Consider the following 19195-nt stretch of genomic DNA (forward strand, 5'->3'; position numbering starts at 1 on the left):
CGATTAGCCGTCTGAAACGAAGGGGATTAATTTGTTTTTTCATCACCAGGGAGGAGGCTCCTTTAGTTGTGGTATCGGCGTGGCTATTATGAAGTTGAAACTGCCTCTTTGTGCCTGGTTTTCAGCCGCCTCTGCTCTGAGCGGAGCAAGTAAAGACGGGAAAAAGTATAACTGTCATGTTGCCTCGACCAAACCGGAAAGGTGACTTTTTTGTTGAGTGTGTGTGGTGTGTGTGTGTGTGTGTGTGTGGGTCGCTAGGTGTGTGTCTGTCAGAGAGAAGCAGAAGAGGGAGGGAGAGAGAGAGAGGAGTAGCACAAACAGGTGTATCCCGAACAGGTAAAGCCGCGTGAAGCTGCGCCTTCTTTTTCTTAATAAATGGCAAACAGGATGGCGTGGTCCTAACAAACCGAGGATTTACACTTTCCACGAGGACTGAATAGCACGACCGCGGTATTCTGTGGCCCTGGGCTGGATTTTAAAAAAGGATCTTTTCCTTAAAACAACAACAACAACAACAAGGACGGCGACGAGGAGGATGATCCGGCCCCACGAGGCATGAGTGCGCCTCAGTGCTTCATGCCTGCCCGGTCATTTAGGATCGTATTACCTGGACTGATGAGCTTTTTACTCTAGCGCTGAAACTGTCCCAGCTTGTGCACAATTAACAACAAATTAAAAAAAAGCAAAAGAAACTGGCCAGGAGAATGACATCTCAGCTGAGCAGACGCTCCCTGTGTCTCTGTGTCCTCTGGATCTTTGGTAAGATGACTTTAAATGAAGCCTGAATGACATTATTCAGTTAAAATCCTCTACACTTCTAAACTTTATGTCAGACCTACTCGTAACGCAGCAGCCTGACAGTTAGGAAATGGATTCGAAATGTGTTAATTGTGAATAATTGGCGACTATTTTGGGTTTCTGTAGGCCCTCTGTAGGTGTCTCATGCATATTCATGAGGTGAACTATTTGTACAGGGGGCCTTATTTTGTCAAGAGCAGACTTAGCTGGAACAGAGCTGTTAGAAAAACACCTCGAGATCTGAGTGCGATATTTCAGGAAAAACTGGTTGCTGTTGATCAATCCCTCCTACTGTCTGATTCACTGGAGCTGCATGGACCCTCCTAGTGTGTGTGTTTGTTGCTTAAGTGCTTAAGACTATCACAAAGTCACTATGTAGCACAACATACTGCATTATACTGCTTTATTGTATCATCTACATGTTGTAAGTGGTCGTAAGTGTGTAAATATTAACACAGCGGTTAGTAGGAGCACGGCTTAAGAAAACCCTTAAATCCGGCACATAAAGGCAGGATAGGCCCAGTGTCATTCCAGTAATGTGGGTCAGTCGGATTCCTAAGTGGGCTTTAAACACTGCGGCGGCAAATGCGGAAAAAAAAAATACAAACCACACACCTGTCTCCGGCTGTACACTCATCAGGGCTGATGGTAAATACATGAATCACTGAGCGTACCTGAGCAGATTCTCACGTACCGGGGTGTTGAATCTCTGACACTCCCACAGCAACAAATCAAAACACGAGCGTATAGACAGGTAACTAATAAACGTTCAATTACTTGGTGAACATCTGATTCAAACGTGATTCGGGTTTCCTGGGAAGTTAGTGTGGTTTTATTTCCCAACAGCCCTCCAAAGAAAAAGGAAAAAAAAAAGTGAGCAAGAGTAATAAAAACGAATGAACAAATGGAGTTTCATTCATCGTCTCGGCCTTGCAACTTGGACAGGGTGCTGCAACATTTAACATTTAACACGTTCCACAGAAAAGAAATCTTTTTACTATTACTCTAGTGGCCCTGTAGTGGTGTTGCCGTTGTGTTTTGTGTTTTTGAGAGGAATTCACGTCCCCATCAGCATTCATTATTACACAAAACTGAGCAGTCAGCTGGCAGTTAGCAACCAACAAGAAGACACCAGCTAACTAGCCTAGCCAACAACAGTACATAAAAAGTAATGGAATATGCCACTACATTTCAACCAACACTTCTCCCTTGTGCAGAAGAAAAAGAGCTTGGTAAATATTAGCTAAGTATCATGCTAATGGTAACTCAAAACACAAAGAAGAGAGATCATTTCGCTATTAATCTAGAGCCCCTGTAGTGGTTGATATTTGTGTCTTTTGACAAGACACCAGCTAACTAGCCTAGCCAACAGCAGTAGGCCCATGAAATCCCGTTCCCCAGTAGAGTGTGAGCATTTCAACCACCTTGACAACACTTCTCAGTAGTATGTATATCAGGGTGAATAGTAAGAAAAAAATATATCATTCTCCAAGACTCCCTAAAATGCTAAACTACAGTTGTGAGCTTGGTAAACATTAGCTAAGTAACATGCTCATGCTAACTTAAAACACACAAACTCTTGTGTGTCTTTGAGAGGAATTCATCAGTAATTCATTATTACGCAGGATAAGATGGTACAATCCCGAGGCAAAACACCTTTAATCTGAAAAACCGACCAGCAGGCTAGCAGTCAGCTACCGACTAGCAACCAACAAGAAGACACCGGCTAACTAGCCTAGCCAAGTATGTATATCAGGTGAATAGTAAGAAAAATATCATTCTGCAAGACTCCCTAAAATGCTAAACTACAATTGTGAGCATGGTAAACATTAGCTAAGTAACATGCTCATGCTAACTCAAAACACACAAACTCTTGTGTGTTTTTGAGAGGAATTCATCAGTAATTCATTATTACGCAGGATAAGATGGTACAATCCTGAGGCAAAACACCTTTAATCTGAAAAAACCGACCAGCAGGCTAGCAGTCAGCTACCGACTAGCAACCAACAAGAAGACACCGGCTAACTAGCCTAGCCAACAGCAGTATGCAGTATGTGTATCAGGTGAATAGTAAGAAAAAATATCATTCTCCAAGACTTCCTAAAATGCTAAACTACAACTGTGAACATGGTCAATATTAGCTAAGTAGCATGCTAATATTAGCTCACACTGTGTCTTTTTGTGTTGGTGGAATTCCACCACTGACACTGCAAAGAAAAAAAAAGACTTGATTGAAGCTACCGTGCCAAAACTGAGGCGTTGATCCTTCTGTAGTGAAACTAAAAATGTTTCAAACGCTTGCGAAAGCAGATACTGCATCTGTATCAGAACAAGTTCAAACAGCTTTTTACCTGATAACTTCATTCTCAGCTGACTGATTAAAAAAAGGGGGAGGGGAGGGGGTATCTCTGCTGGGATAAAGTTAGACACACACAGACACACACAAAGGCTGTGATATTATGAATTTATGGTTAATTTTAGTGTTTGTGGGGAATGATCCTTTAGCTAATTTCCCAGTCTCATTATCGATCACCTGCATCACGAGCTCCGTGTGCAAAGAGCAGTGATGTAAGAAGAGCTGTCAAGGGCAAACATTATCCATTGTTTGCCTTAGCAGAACGTCCCCAAAAACTGAATTCGGTTTTGTTTCGGAGGCGTGCCAAGACAAATGTCAACCTGACAGGTGCAAACAGACTCTGTCTCTCTTGCAATTTATCCATTAAAACGCAGGTGACAGGGATCAACTTTCAGTCGTTGCGGCGTCCCGTGAGGACATAATGAGTTTGCTGGAGGACAGTAAAAGATAAGGCTGTTTGTAGATGCTGATCCAAAAGGTAAAATCAGAGAAAAGAAATATATAGCGTTGCATTCTGATGCACAAAAGACGTGTTTGTGTGTACACTTTATTTAGGTTTTCTTCATCTGCTGGGTCCAGACACGGAGGTAAACTATGCTTTGAAACCTTATCTCGAGCAACTCGTTAGGCGACATATCTTGTCGTGTGCTCAGCTCCTCTCATACACAGCCTCTGTTCTTCTTTTGTGTCTCCGCCGCTTGTCTCTATCACCCTCGATGTGCGTCGTCCCCTTCAATCAGCCCGGCTTGTTTCTCTTTCCTTTTTTTTTTAATCTGTGCTGTCACATTTTCCATCTACTTCCTTGCGTCGATGATTAAGCTTTACAGTGAAAGGTCAAGCCACGGTTACTCCCACATACATTAAGTAACACAACATTAGAAGGAGGCGTGGGGTAAGTGGGGAATGTTGGGAAATTGAGTTATTTCTGGTGGTAGACCCCAAAGTCATGACCTGGACGAACCTTCGCTGACATATTTCTCGATAAAGTGCGTCAACAGCGGTAAAATAGTGGCCTGGCTGTCTCTGCCCAGGGCAAATACGTAACACGTACACAACCCCACGCGAAAACCACAACTTACTTACACAAACGTATATGTTTCATTTTAATTAGAGATACAGGAAGGTGGATTTAGCAGCTAACTGTGAACAGAGCCGGCGTAGGCTAAGCTAAGAGACAGTCCTGACCATATTGACTGCTGACCACGGTTTAAATGCTAAAATATTCCACTGTGTCAACTGTACATGGTTTTACACGTTAACACAGTCTTAAACACATTTCCAGTCTTCCTTCTCCTTTGGCGCTGTTGATTTCGTTGTTGTCTGTGTATGTTTGTGTACAAGCTACTGGCCACTCGAATTTCTAGACAGAAGACATAACAGAATAATAACCTATAAGCAATGATCCTGACTCATGAGTAATTTTCCATTTGTTTCAGTGCAATTTTATTGTTTATTTCTTAAAACAATAAAATTGCAAGTTGGGCTCATTGCCGTCTGCTGTTTGGTCCTGGTTCTCAGTGTTGTGTTCTGTCCACGTCGCTGGGCCATATGTTTGACACATGTTCTCTGAAGTAAATTCAAAGGGTAAAGTTGCATGCAAGACATTGTCTCCAATGTTGCAATCCTTTGGTTTACAGTTACAGCAGCAAAAGACCAGTTGGTAAAACCTTTATCTCACGAAAGTTTAGGGTGAGGTTTTAGAAGTGTGAACGGTTCTCAGCTGTTTGGGGAAACGTTAAGTAGGTCAAAGTGTCGCAGCCACTGACTTCAGAGCTCTGGTAAACTTTGGCTGTCTTCCCGTTTACTCGCTCTAACCTTTTTCTGAGTGTAGCAACAGGCAAGTGACCTGTGGCCTCAGTTGGTGTTCGCTTCTACGGTAACCGTTTGTTTTCTTGAATGTAAAGTGTAAGGTGTGGCTTTAAACTATACATAGACAAAGGTTTATGTAACAATTTAAAAGTATTGTATTTAAGGAAATTTAAATTTGTGGGATAAAATTAAAAAAATATATATATATAAAAAATGACTAATCAACCAAAGACTTGGCGACCCCCCTGCAGTGCTTCCGTGGACCTCGTAGAGGTCGCGGACCCCCTGTTGAAGACCTATGTTATATGGTGATAATAATAATAAAACGTAAGAAATTTAATCAAAGTGGAGCAACAGATGTGACTGTATTAAAAACCTAAGTCACGATGCGACCAATCAGCTCCACAGATTATTTTATTTACGCGTCCGTCCTTCTGTTTCAGCGACGGCGATACATGGAGACTTCATCGAGCCCCCTCCGGAGGAGACTTTGCAGTCCGTGGCGGACGAGGAGACCGTCCTGCCCTGTCGCTACATGCCGGACACGGGCAACACGGTGGTACAGGTCACCTGGTTTAAGACCGTAGGAGATAAAAAGGAGCAGATCATCACTGCACATCATGATAGCGGACAAACAGGTTGGTCGAAGAAGGAAACCGCACGTCTACATGTGTACTTGTAGGCCAAGTGTCTGTACGTCCTCCGCAAAAAAAAAAAAAAAAAAAAAAACCTTCACATCGAATTAGTTCCCCTTTCCTCACTGTGAGAAATGTTTTCTCTGACATTACACTCGCTCTTGTGCGCTCATTCCACCGAGCAACTACTCTGTTGGTGTTACAAGCCGATGCGTCGGTTTCAGTTCATGCGAGTGTTGGCCGGAGGCTTTGTAGGACTCAGAGAGCCTCGAGGCGCTTTCACAACAATCAGAAAGTGTTAAACCAACTGGACGGGAGAGACGCTGACAATTTTGATGCCATATCACGGGAATATTTCATTTCGTCTTGTAATCTGAAGTAATTCCAGTCTCAAACCAACAGTGAGCATAAGACTCCCAGCTAAATGCCCCGAACGTAATGTAATTTGTGGCAAGGGTGCAGGCGTAGCACATGGAAGTGAAAGTGACAAAAGAAACCCTGAGGTTGAATGTGAACCTCGCTGGGCTTAATTTTTTGTGTCACATCTTCTCTCACACGTTCCTTTATCTCCCCCTCCCCTCCCCCTTTCTCTCTTCATCCCCAGCGTTCGGCACGTGGTCGCAGCGTGTGCGCTTTAAAAGCGACAAACCCATCGAGGACTCGTCTCTGGTCATCACGAGCACCGAGATCTCGGACGAGGGGGAGTACACCTGCCACATCAGCACCTTCCCCTCGGGCAACTTCGACCGGACGTTGTCACTCATCGTGTGGAGTGAGTGTCTCATCATAACACGATTGACGCAACACCCGTGAGGATGAGAACTGATAGGTCACAAAGGAAATAAAATGGCTGAGTCATATAGATAGGCAGCTGTTATTTTACTACACGGCGAATGATGTAACTGGCCTTATACAGTAATATCATAATAAGACATGAGAAATTTGGTTTTATGTAGTATTGGCTAGATTTGGATGGTTAACTTTTTAGAAACATTTTTATTTTATTTTATGTTTCAAAACTACCAATTAATTCATCTATATTATTGTTTTTAGTTTATTTCTATTGGTTTAATTGGTTAACTAATCTTTTATTTCTCAATTAAACTCAAATAATCTCATTTTGTGCAGGTTCAGTAGCAGCATTTAAGTTTCCAGCAGAGTTTAGGATTAAAGGGGCAATTTTTATGCGTATTTACAGGTTCATAATTTCATTTCATTTTATACATTTCTGCAACTTTATGTCTGAGGCCACATCCACGTTTGCGTGTTGGCTGCTCCCTGTGGTTTAGCCTAGCCTCCCTGCTACAGTAGCGTTTAAGGGTCCTGAAAAGCTGCTGATCAATGCCTTAGTTTGAAAGCTATGGATGAGTTAGCGAGATGCTAACGTTTGGGAACAACGAATTTGCCACTTTTGTGTGGATACACGTTGTGTTGATTACCCATTGCCCCTTTGACTTCCTCTATCTATTGCTGTAGAGTAGCTCAGGGCCTCATAATGTAGCATATGGCGTATGTAGCATGTAGCATATACTCTAAAAACGTACCAGTGAAGCCCATTGGAAATACAGAAAACTGCAGTTCATCGAGTGGCCACTTGAGGCTCCAAAAGGGAGAAAATCCCCATAGACCCCCTTGTTAAAGAGCCCAACTTTACAGCATTATTAAACATGTTTACAGCCTGGTACAAAAAAAACGATTTGAGTCTCAATAGTTTCACTATTCGTGACAAATGTTGGGCGGGGCTAACAGTGACACCGAGCTAACAGGTAGCGGGAGTTAGGTGGGCGTGTCTCAACGTCCGACACGACCCCTCCATGTAAAGCTCATCCAACATGGCGACCGCGGGCTCCGCCCACTTCGGGCTTTATTGTCGAGGTTGAGAATCCAACGATGGGTTTGTCCGTAGCATATACAGTAAAAGGGTTGGTCCAAATGCATTTCCTTGTTCACGTGTCTCAGCAAAAAAATCTCCCGTGTTCAGCCTGTGACGTCTTCTCTACGTGTAATATCAGTTCCAACATGACGCACCATTGTGTGAAACACAAACGTGAAACTCAGCACAGTCTTTGGTTAATTAATTAGAGAACGAGCCCAGCACACCTGTGCGCAGGTAGAAAATGCTTTCACCAGCCTCGACCTCCGGGGCGTAGGTTGTCGATCAACACAAAGAAGTTTGCGGTGTTACTTCTCACCTTTCCTGCTCACACGGGCACAAACGTACCAGTAGAAACAGAGATTATTATTATTTATAGAGATGTAGTGCCCAACTTGTTCTCAGTAGACAGAATATGACTGAACATCTATCTGGTCTCTGTAAATAATAAGGACAATTGACTCACTCTGAAATATTTGAATATTTGATCATTATTACTTGGGGCTACTGTGTATCTTCAAACACAAAGACATTTAGTGCCATGAACAAAGTAACACTGGGACATGTATTTACTAGTGCATTAAACAGGACAAAACATGTCCCCATTAATCATACAACATACGCCGCAGTGGAATCGACCTCGGTGATTGTGCCTCGTCTGTGTGCCACTGCCGAGTGGCCTGGGTTGGTTATAGAGAGTTAGGTGGGGGGGTATTTTGCTTATGTGGTACATGGCGACGCTGATAAGTAACGGAAGTAAAAGGTGTGGACAGCAGATCAATCAGTGTTTCAGGAAGTTCTGCAGCAGTGTTTTCTCCTCTGGCCTGGGCTGCGGGGTTTAAACGCACAATAACAGGCAAAACACAAATAAAGGAAAGAACAAAATATCATAATAAACACACAGAGTGGACGAGTTTACCTCTGTCCACTTATGTCAACCCTTCTTTTCTACTGTGTACTGTCCAGTACCTTTTGTTTTTGCCAAATGTAGCAATGCTCTCTTTGTAAAAGGGTTGATGCCGACACATGTTTAATTTTTTGACCCATAATCGCTGTCACCGTGTCTCCTCCAGCCATTCCCATCACTTCCCTGGACATCGTGACCGTAGTGGAGGGACAGTCCTTCCGGCAGGTCGCCGCCTGTCGCTCCATAGCCCGGCCCCCCGCCATCCTCACCTGGGACACCGAGCTGAACGGCAAGTCCACCAATCGCACCTCGGACAGCGGGGCCGTCTCCATTCAGTTCTCCCTGCACCCGCTGAGGAACATGAACGGCAAGAAGCTGGACTGTCTGGTCCGGCACCCGACTCTGCCGGGCGCCCGCAGGCTCTCCCAGAAGCTGGTGGTGCACTGTGAGTACACACCGAAAAATAACACACATGTAAGGTTATGAGGTTATAGACTACAGGAGACGCACATAGGGACAGATTCAAGACATGGAAAGTCTAAAAAAAAAGTGTCAACATTGGGTAGCAAGCGTTCACTTCCCTTTTTTTTTTTTTTATCAGTGTAAGCAGCCGGAAGTGACTTCATTAGTAATTACTCCGTTCTCTGTTACCATATTTGGTAATATATATTTTTTTTCTCTTTGACCCTTTACGACCTACACATAAAAAAAAGACCTGCGCATAAAAAAAAAAAGCTTACGACATTTCAATTACCGTAACTCACTGATGGATAATATTCATATTATTCAAAGTGACTGAACAGTTGAGCTTTCTAGAAAGAAAGAAAGAAAGAAAGAAAGAAAGAAAGAAAAATAAAGCTCCCATTACGGTAATGATTGCGCACTGCTGCTGTCGGCTGCAGTTTGGGGAGCGACGCAACACAAAGTCGTGTCGTTTGGAGGCGTTTATTAGTAAAAGCGAAGTTATTTACGCCCTTGAGATGTCACGAAGTTCTTCCAGACAAAACTCCCCCAGTGTTCAGCCGCACTTTGAATTTTATCAGTGGCGCAAATTATTGCGACTTACGGTATTTCAAATACCGCGCGCTTTAACCAATCGCCGGCGATCCGTTCGGTTTTAAATAATAATCGATCTCTCTTTAATTTCACACCCAGTGTTAGGATCTAATACTTCTGCTACTCTTGAAAGGATATTTGTCGGAATACTCAAAATCTTTGAGTCAAATGATTGTTTTTGTCCCCCCCTCCAGTCCCTCCAGACGTAGAAGTGTCGGGCTTCAACAACAATTGGTTCGTGGGTTTGGAAAATGCCGCCCTGACGTGCGTGAGCAGAGGAAACCCCAAACCGCACAGCTTCACCTGGAGCAGGTAAGGCATCAGGACCCACCCCCCCTCCTCCTCCTCTGGCTGTCTGGTAGTGGTTGTGACTAACCGTCTGATGAGCCTGGTCACTGTTCATTTTCCCAGAAGACTTAACACGGCAATTATTTGGGATTGCGTGGGTTTTAATAGGATGTGTGCGCTCAGGTTGTATTCAGGTCACTCTCAGAGGGGAAACACGGAACAAATTACAGTTTCTTTTGTTGTTTCTATAAGATACAATAATCTATAAAGACGTCTGTAATTCGAAGTTGTTGTTATCATGAAGTATACACAGTCTTTGTGTTGATGGTCTTAAAGGAGCGATTATTATGTATCATTAGGCCTTTTCATGGGATTTATTCATAATAATACGATGTTTTCTTGCCACATGTGTGTAAATAATTATTTAAAGCCAACGACCCCAAACTGATGACAGATTAAATAGGGACCCACTACCTACTACTATATATGTTCTATGTTAAACTATTTATAAATATATATTATTATTATCATTTTCACATTCAATATTAAGCTATTCAAATAATACACAGGTTCAAATTTAGATTTCTTTAAATTCACATTAACAAACATCCAACATATTTTAGTATGTATGTATTTAGCTCTGTTTAAAGTCAAAACTGTTAAGAAAATAATTTTATATGTACATAAAATTGACAGAAAATAGTTGACAGTTTTAACTTTAAACACGAGGCTTTGATTAAAATAAAAAAATATATATATTTGAACCTGTGTGTTATTTGAACAGCTTAATATTGAATGCAAAATATATTATAATAATAATATAATTCTAATATAATTATAACAATGTATATTTATAAATAGCACTATTTTAACATAGAAAAAAAATGGATGTTGGATTTTTGTCAAAGTGTAATTAAAGAAATTTAAATTTGTGGGGGAAAATTAAAAAAAAAAAAAAAAAAAAAAAAAAATGTAATCAACCAAAGAGTTTGGGACCCCTCTTCAGTACCTCCGCGGACCCCCTAGGGGTCACGGACCCCCTGTTGGAGACCCATGATTTAGCACATTTCTATAACAAAAAATGGTATTTAAAGAATGGATTTAAACAAACAATGCACCTACAATGTAGCAATTAAACATAAATTTAAATAACATATGATTTGGAATATTCCACATTAGAACCTGAGGGAGAGCTGCAGTAAAGAGACGTGTACTTGTTTCCTGATCACATACGTACGTACACTCGATTGAAATACAGCCGCACTGTGCAGCGGGGGTTAGAGCCCCACCCATTCCACATGACTTAACCAAACATGCCCTGGCACTGTCACCTCCCGATCCTTGCCGCCTCGGTGGAAACCGTCGGAGTCAAACATTGCGTGTGTGTGTGTCGTTTAAAAAAAAAAAAAAAGAAGGAAAGAAAAGAAAAGAAAAAAAAAGCTGCCTAAACTTGGGCTTGACTCAGATTCCTGACACCTTCTGCTTGAGTCACCCTGTGTCACTTCGAAGCCACTTCTTTTGAGGCGTTCAGGTATTCCCAAAGGGTGTGGCGTGGAGGTGCTAAGACACCAAAAAACTAAAAAAAAAAACTACTGGTGGTGGGATGCCTCCTGTTAAAACTATGAGAAGCAACAGCTGGGCCTCCGAGGTTGTGGAAGAAGATTTTATGACGTACTTTTAATATCATTTGAATGTTTTTCTGCCGGATGATGACATACGTATTAGTTGTTGTTAGTCAGAGGTACACACCCTGAGAAAGAAGTGTTGTGAGTAAGGCTTACCAGACACACGGCATGCATCACGAACGAGCGAGCGCGCGCACACACACACTAAACACATGCACACACACGAAACACACAAATCAGCGTTTGCAATCTCTAGTTACAGTCAAACCCGTGCGTGCACTGCAATCAACACACGTCAAAAAAAAAAAAAAAACCTGTCGGCTTTGTCAGTAAACGGCAGCAGGTGAAGTGAAGTAAGAGCCGGTGTCACAGTGTCGTGTTGCGGCTTGTGCCGAGAGCAGACGGATGAGATGGTTTCACACGAGGGAGGGAGGAAGAGGGGAGGAGGGGGTGAAGAAAGGGAAAGGGATGAGCGGCGGCGGAGGGAGAAAAAGAAGGAGGGTGGACTTGTGGGTGGGTGGAGGTGGAGGTGAGCTGAGGGGCACCGAGTGGAGGAAGAGGAAGCAGAAACGTGTGGATTTGCGTGAGATGTTTATCAGGATGTCTATGTAAAAAAAAACAGACAGTTCCTCTTTCTCGCTAGCCCTCTGAAACAAACAGAACCGTTCACAGTTTGCTGGGCGGTTTGCAAGTGGTCACACTTTCAGGAACTTTGGGATCTTAAAGCAATTACTGAAAGAAAAAGAGGAAAATTTTTTGGCTTTTCTAATATCTCACTGTCTAATCTATCAAAAGAACGAAGAGGAAATGCAAAGAGTGACTTCTTTTTTTTTTTTTTTATGTGATATAAATATCAACCGGTGGGTGGTTGGTGGTTAGCAGTCGCCAGCACCATCTACAGACAGACAACTTTATTAGAGGCCACGCAAAAAAATGAGCTTTAGGCGAGAGACGGGTGGATTTATTTCTATTTGCTCCTGTTAAAATACATCTTGATATGAGTTAAACCAATACGACGCCCCTGAGTTGCATGTTTTTTGTTTTTTTTTTCTCACGTCTCATTGGTTTGGAGCGCTCTCTAATGATTTTTTTGGTCAACTGCGTCTCTGACAAACTCTGGAGAAGTGACGTGCAGGTCGATACAGATATATCGATATTTCCAACAACAGGTCTTTTTGCTCTGATGTCTTGTTTTCTTTATGAAGCTATGACATTCATTTATTTTAGGTTCACCCGACACATTAGGGCGTATGTGCACAAACTATCGGTAGCGAACCGGTATCGCCGATACCGGCCTGAATTTTACTCGGTATCGGATCGGAAAGGAAATCGGTGGAATCGAACATCCCTACACAGCACTTTGGTGTTTTCAAGCACCATCCATGAGAAACCAAAATGCATTTGTATGCCAGGTTTAAGTACGGCCCACTACCCCACTATATGTGTTCTATATTATACTATAATAGGCTTAGTCCTCTCTATAAATATACATTATTGTTATCGTTTTGCGTTCAATAGATATCTATTCAAATAATACACAGGTTCAAATATATAGTGTTAACTTTAAACATAAATACTAACATACTAAAACACGCGGAGGTACTGTGGGGGGAGACATTTTTTTTAAAAATTTTTTATTTTCTCTCACAGATGTAAATTTCTTTAAATACACATTAACAAAAAACAGCATATTTAAGTATGTTAATATTTAGCTATGTTTAAAGTTATATATATACATATGTGTGTGTGTGTGTATAATTGACAGGCTGACGGTTTTAACTTTAAGCATGAGGGTTCAATTGAAATAAAAACATATATATATATTTGAACCTGTGTATCATTTGAATAGCTTACTACTGAATGCAAAATGATAATGTATATTAATAAATAGCACTAGTTTACTTAATCTCTTCATCATCAGTTCCCTCCCTGCTTTTACATACATTTGAAGTTGACCTGAATGCACTTTTTTAAAATTTTTTTTTATTTTATTTTTTTGCAGAATGGGTGGAGAGCTTCCAAACGGTGTCATCGCCCACCCCAACGGGACGCTGGCTTTCCAGCGGCCCCTCAACTCCTCGGACAGAGGCACCTACCAGTGCGCGGCCAAGAACGAAGTGGGAGTAGCCAAGGCGGAAATGGAGATTACCGTGTCAGGTAGATGACAGCACTGTCAACACGACCTACTAAGACCTGTTATAATAACGCGAAGTGCAGGGGATGAATGTTTATACATCCGTCTAATCCCCTATATATCCCTGTGAACTCCTCGCCTCACAGAGCAGCCGGTGGACAATGAAAACATACTGATGTTTGTGGTCGGGGGCGTGGCCGGCGGCCTGCTCATCCTGATGCTCGTCATCGTCATCTGCGTCACGTGCAAGCAGAAACGGAAGAACAAGAAGCTGGAGAAAGAGCTGACGGAGAAGAAGTACGAGATAATATCATATCTAATTGACATGAGATAAGATGAACTTTAATAATGTAAAAAATGGCTGCAGTATAGAGGGGATGCATAGCACGTGACGTCACCGCAGGCGGAGTCTCCATGGTTACGGGCACTGACAGGTGATCATGGAGACGAGCAGCATTAGCTTGAATCATAGGCTTTAATAGCCCCTAAATTAGTAAATTAATAATAATTTTTAAAAAAAGTCGAAGAGCTGTTGTGTGATTGACTATATCAACAGATCTGGAAAGTAGTCGGATAATATATCTTTACAAATATCTCCGATTGCCAAAAAAAACAAAAAAAAAACAAAAACAAAGAGAGAAGTAAATGTATTGCTGCATTATGAGGAAACATCTAGAATCCAGGCACAGAAACCTGGTGTTGTGGTTCACATTTAGTGTCGTGTAATATTAATTTATGTTGTTTTTATAAGTCATACCTTAAACTACTTCTTAAGTTAAGTTCTTAAGTTACGTCCTGTCAGCTAAGTCTCTCGACGTTGTTGTTTTGGCGTAGTTAACTACGTAGTAGTAACTATTTCACTTCCAACAATAAATAACAATGAAACAATAATATTAATATTTGCGATCACTCCTCGTCACCTTTTTAACGTATTGTATGGCTAAACGTTGCTTCTCAGTAAAGCTCTTAGCGTTAGCATCTTTTATTTAGCTACATTTACCATCAACTGAAACGACCTAAAACTAACTTAAACTTACTGAAACCGAGGCCAATCCAGTTTTCGGATCATTGTCGAGTCCAGTTGTCCTTAATTTGATCAGATAATCCACATTTTTCCCAGTCTCGCTGTATTTACTGATACATTTCACTCTAATTTTTGCCACTCGAGGGGCGTGGCCACGGGCGGCAGTGACGTCAGTGCATACCCTCTATTAAAGCATCTTACAGTTGGACAGTGTAACATGCAGATAAATGAGTGCGTGGGGATAATACAGAGATAAATAAGAAATAAAATGATATAAGGTACACACTGTAGAACAGTTTTTTTCCATAGTTTGATCATTTTGTCTTGTTTCTCACAGGGAGGAAATAAGCACCCTATCCAGACATGCCTCTTTCAGGAGAATGAACTCTGTCAGCACGGACGCCAGAGGAACGGTACGATCACTGAGTTATCCTTTTTACCGTCACTTTTTTTTTCATCTGCGCAGAGATATAGGATCAGAATCAGTAGGATGCTCGACTGCCTCACGTACTTTTGGAGAGCTCATCCTGACCATGTGCTTCCTTCTTTTGATTTCAGACTGAAGAAAACATCCCTCTCAGGGTGGAGGGGACTCTGAGGAACAGCATGTCGTCCCTTGGGGTCAGTCTACGCATCTATGTTACTGAGACTTTACTGTCCAGATGCCAGAAGGCTTAAGTTCTGAGTGTCAACATTTCAAATCTGAACGTAGTGCATCACAGATCTTGATAATAACATTAACGTATTATATTGGTTCTTGAGGGGTTTTTGCTGTTGTTGTTTAGCTTCTTCAGACATTCTTTTCTAAAGCGTCGGCTAAATATGAAGCTCGTAGCGTAGAACCAGAGACAAACAGCTAGCTAGCCTGTCTCTGTCCACACCAGCCGCCTCTAAACTATTTCATTTGGTGCACGAATGGAAGAAAACCCCCCTGAGACGTGGTCACAGCGTCTAACCAGAAATGCTGTCTATAACCTCTCTTTGCTGAGCTAAGCTAAGTGACAGCTTCCTGTTGAGCCTGAGACACAACAGAGAGGAACAAGTTCATTTCCATCTAATTCTTTACCTGAGAGCTTACAGCGTCCTAGGACTCCTGTGGCCTTTTAGATGCACCGCTAACACTTTATTACTTTTACCATAGTTTACCACAGCACTGATCTGCAGCCTGGAAACACTTCTGTATTTTGGTATTAATTGATTTACTCTCCTTAAGAATGAAAGTCTATTCAACATAATTTATGTTACTTATTGGAAGTATTTTTATTTTTCAGTCTTTTGTTGCTTTTTCAATTGGTCTATATATATATATATATTTAAAAAAATATATAATAGAAATAATAATAAATAATAATAGAAAAATAATTAAATAAAATGATTTATTTGAATGAAGGTATAGTAACGAAGAAGAGGTTTGTGAAGCACTTTAAATATCATTATTATTATTGTTTAGCAGAGGAGGAAGAAAACATTGAATAATCTTTATTAGTATATTACTATACTGACGAGGGCTAGGGCTCCTTTTCAAACATTACAAGTAGGTTTATGTTACTTATTAGAAGTATTCTGCAGCAGCATTCTGGCTTTTAGGGGCATTGTGGACATAGTCAGTCTCAGTGTCCTCAGTCCTTCTGGCTTTAAACATTAAAGCACACATAAGTTTAAAACCAGCTCATTTTTATTTCAAGTAAATAAACATACTTTTTTATTATCTGTGCTTGCAGGAGCAGGCTTACTGCCGTGACAGCCGATCTACTATCTCCGGTGGGCGTGGAGGAGAAAGAGGAGGTGCCGGAGCGTTTGACTCCCTGGGCAGACCGGTTCTGTACAACAATTCCAGGAGGGGACGGTACCTGGACAGAGGAGAGGACAGCCAATCCAGACTGGACACGTACGACAGATGCAGCTCCGTGTCCATGGTGAGTGTGTCTCAGATTGTGGAACGGTAGCCCCCCCTCCCCGCGCACTCCCCCTCCCCCCGAGAACGGTGCAAGCTAAGGTCCGCTCTGTGTCTTTGCAACAGGAAACCCGTTTCCACCCCCCTCTCATGCCGTCCCCCGTCCCCAACATCCACTCCACGGAGATCGTGAGGCAGCTGAACGGCAGCGCCGTCACCTCCCTGGACGGCGGCTCGCGGGCGGGGAGCGTCACCAAGAACCACCTGCGCCCCCCGGCGAGCTGCACGTACCCGCCGGTGACGGACGACGAGGACGAGGTGGACGAGGGCCTGGGCGGCCCCGCCAGCCAGGAGCACCCCGACGACCGGGACAGCGTGACCAGCAGCTCCCAGGTGTCCGAGGCCCACAGCACGCGCTATCAGCACACCAACGGCGGCACGCTCATAGTCAAGACCCCCATGTCGTCCATCGCCAGCCCTCACGCCTCCCTCATACACAAGGCCCAGATAGTTTAGCGGCCGCAGGGACGAGACAATGCAAAGACTGGCCGGCCCCGGCTTTGGAGGGCGTTCAAACGTGGACTATGGTGCTGCAACAGAGCAAAATCTTGTGTACTCCAGTGCTTCTGACTGTTGTGTATTCCCCCAGGTTACTGGGTCAAAAAGCAATGTCGCAGGTTTCCCAGGGCTCCCGGCTCAGCTGTTGCAGCGCCTCGATCAGCTGCGGCAAACACGTCTGCAGACGACGGACTCTTTTCGCACGCGCGCACCAAAAGCCGGGGAGATCAGGAACTGCGGGAGGAGCTTCACGGGACTGTGGGAAAATTGGGCAAATCAGAAAAAAGGGCAGATTGCAACACCTCCACGCTGAGGGCGAACTGCTGCTCCCGGAGCCGTTTGAGCGGCGTGGCTCGCCTTGCACAACGCTGCCTGGGACCCGAGCCAAAGCGCGGACTCGTTCGTCTGCAGGCCACACCCGCGGCACGCATACCTCCGCCTCGCTGTCCGCAGGTCGCGGCCTCGAGCACCGACGCAGTCCCCAATCCGCGTACTGATCCGGGCATTTTGTACAGATTCGGTTTCTTCTTTTGAAAATGTTTTAATGTCAATATCTAAACTGCTAATTATAACAGCATCGACACGTTTACTTCTGGTTCGCGCATGTCCGGGTCCTTCACTTCCACACCTGCATTCATTCAGACACAATAACACAACGTAAGCATGAAATAAACTTTTTTTATTTTATTTTTTTCTAATAGTTACTGTCTTGCCTGCTTTTGGGTACTTTTGTAAATAGATCTAAATTTTTACACTGGAGACTACAAGCACGCAAGAACCTGACAAAGGACGTGTTTTATCTATATTTTGGAAAGATTCTTCTGATAGCTGGTACTATTCAGCATCCATAAAAAAAAAAAAAAGGACTTCACAAGATGAACTGAACCAACGGACTGTTACGACTTGTTGAAAAACCGCTAATGTATTGCTGTTTGTGTTATTTTGTGTGTTCATATGTGTTGTGAGTATTCTCGGGTTCTGTTACAGCCCTGATGCGGGTAGCGATGTGCCAAAGGGAAAAATACAGCAGTCAGTTTTGCTTTTTTTTTTTTTTAAAAAAAGCAAATATGAAGTATTATTTTGTTCTCCGCAGACTTAATTACACGACTGGTTCTTCTTTTTTTTTTCCTGCTGTAAATACCAACATTTTCCAATGTTTGATTTTTTAGAAGCGATAGGTAAAGCGCATGTTCTCGGCAAACTCAAAGCGTCGTTGGTGAATCGCACAGTGTTTGAGTGCAAGTCGTTTTTGTTTTTTTTTTTCTTTTGCAGACAGCGCCCCCTGTTGTGTGCTGCTGCTAAGTGCGGGGGCCTAAACTGACAGACTATGAAAGACTCTGTGTGACACTGTGATCAGAATCTTCTTGGCCGCGTGGCTGGAGCTTCATGCATTCTGAGGGTCTTATGTTTGGATATCACTCCATGTACAGAGGGGTTGCAATAAATGTTTTTTTTTCTAAAGGTACACTGTGTACCGATCAGGCGTAACATTATGACCACCTTCCTAATACTTTGTAGGCCTTCAAAACAGTTCTGACTCATCACAGGTAATGTTCTGGATCGTAGACTTAATCTGTTAAAGTAATGCTGACCTCATACTGTTTGATTAGCTGAATTGGGTTATTTTCTGTAAACTAAAGAAACACAAACCTCGTGAGGCTGTTTCAGATATTACTAATAGTATAAAAATCTAGCATCAAGCCAAACAGTGGTCACTTTTATTTGGTTTACTACGTAATACCGTGCTATCCATGGTCTTTTTTTATTTTTACTAAATACACATCTATTCAAGAGTAAGTGTCAACTAAATAAATAATACAGCCAATTAAAAGCAGACTTAAGACACAAGACATAATGAATAACATGTTAAAGACACATAATGGCCCTGATGACTGCATTTAAAATGTTTTTTTTTTGTTTGTTTGTTTGTTTTTTTGGTTAGTTTTAATCAAATTTGCATGTTGGATGATTGTCATTGGAAATGCCATCTGGTAGCCCCCATTCACTCTCTCTCTTTATTTCTTTTTTTTTTTTTTTTTTTACAGACTATATTTTTACCCCTCTGGCTGTAACAGTTCAAATATTGCAAACAGATGAATGCACCTGAGTAACATTCATTTACAATAAAGGATTTGTCACAGTTTTTTAATAAATAAATAGTTAAATGAATGACTGAAACTCTTTCAGCTCATTTTTTGATAGTTGTAATAAAAAAAACATTTAAAGCTTTTTACCACA

At 42.3% G+C, this 19195-nt stretch overlaps 1 protein-coding gene across 1 annotated transcript; it reads left to right on the plus strand.

Annotated features, from left to right (window-relative positions):
- Nucleotides 1-2: 2 nt before the first annotated feature.
- nectin4a (nectin cell adhesion molecule 4a) lies at nt 3-19126 on the plus strand. The gene is made up of 11 exons (XM_047597086.1): nt 3-759; nt 5407-5601; nt 6203-6370; nt 8545-8823; nt 9629-9746; nt 13350-13504; nt 13628-13778; nt 14843-14918; nt 15064-15126; nt 16227-16421; nt 16526-19126. Exons 1-11 carry the CDS (start codon nt 705-707, stop codon nt 16913-16915), a joined length of 1845 nt encoding a protein of 614 aa, XP_047453042.1. The 5' UTR covers nt 3-704; the 3' UTR covers nt 16916-19126.
- The last annotated feature ends 69 nt before the right edge of the window (nt 19127-19195 follow it).

Source organism: Mugil cephalus, chromosome 1 (genome assembly GCF_022458985.1).
Source record: "Mugil cephalus isolate CIBA_MC_2020 chromosome 1, CIBA_Mcephalus_1.1, whole genome shotgun sequence".
Lineage (NCBI taxonomy): Eukaryota > Metazoa > Chordata > Actinopteri > Mugiliformes > Mugilidae > Mugil > Mugil cephalus.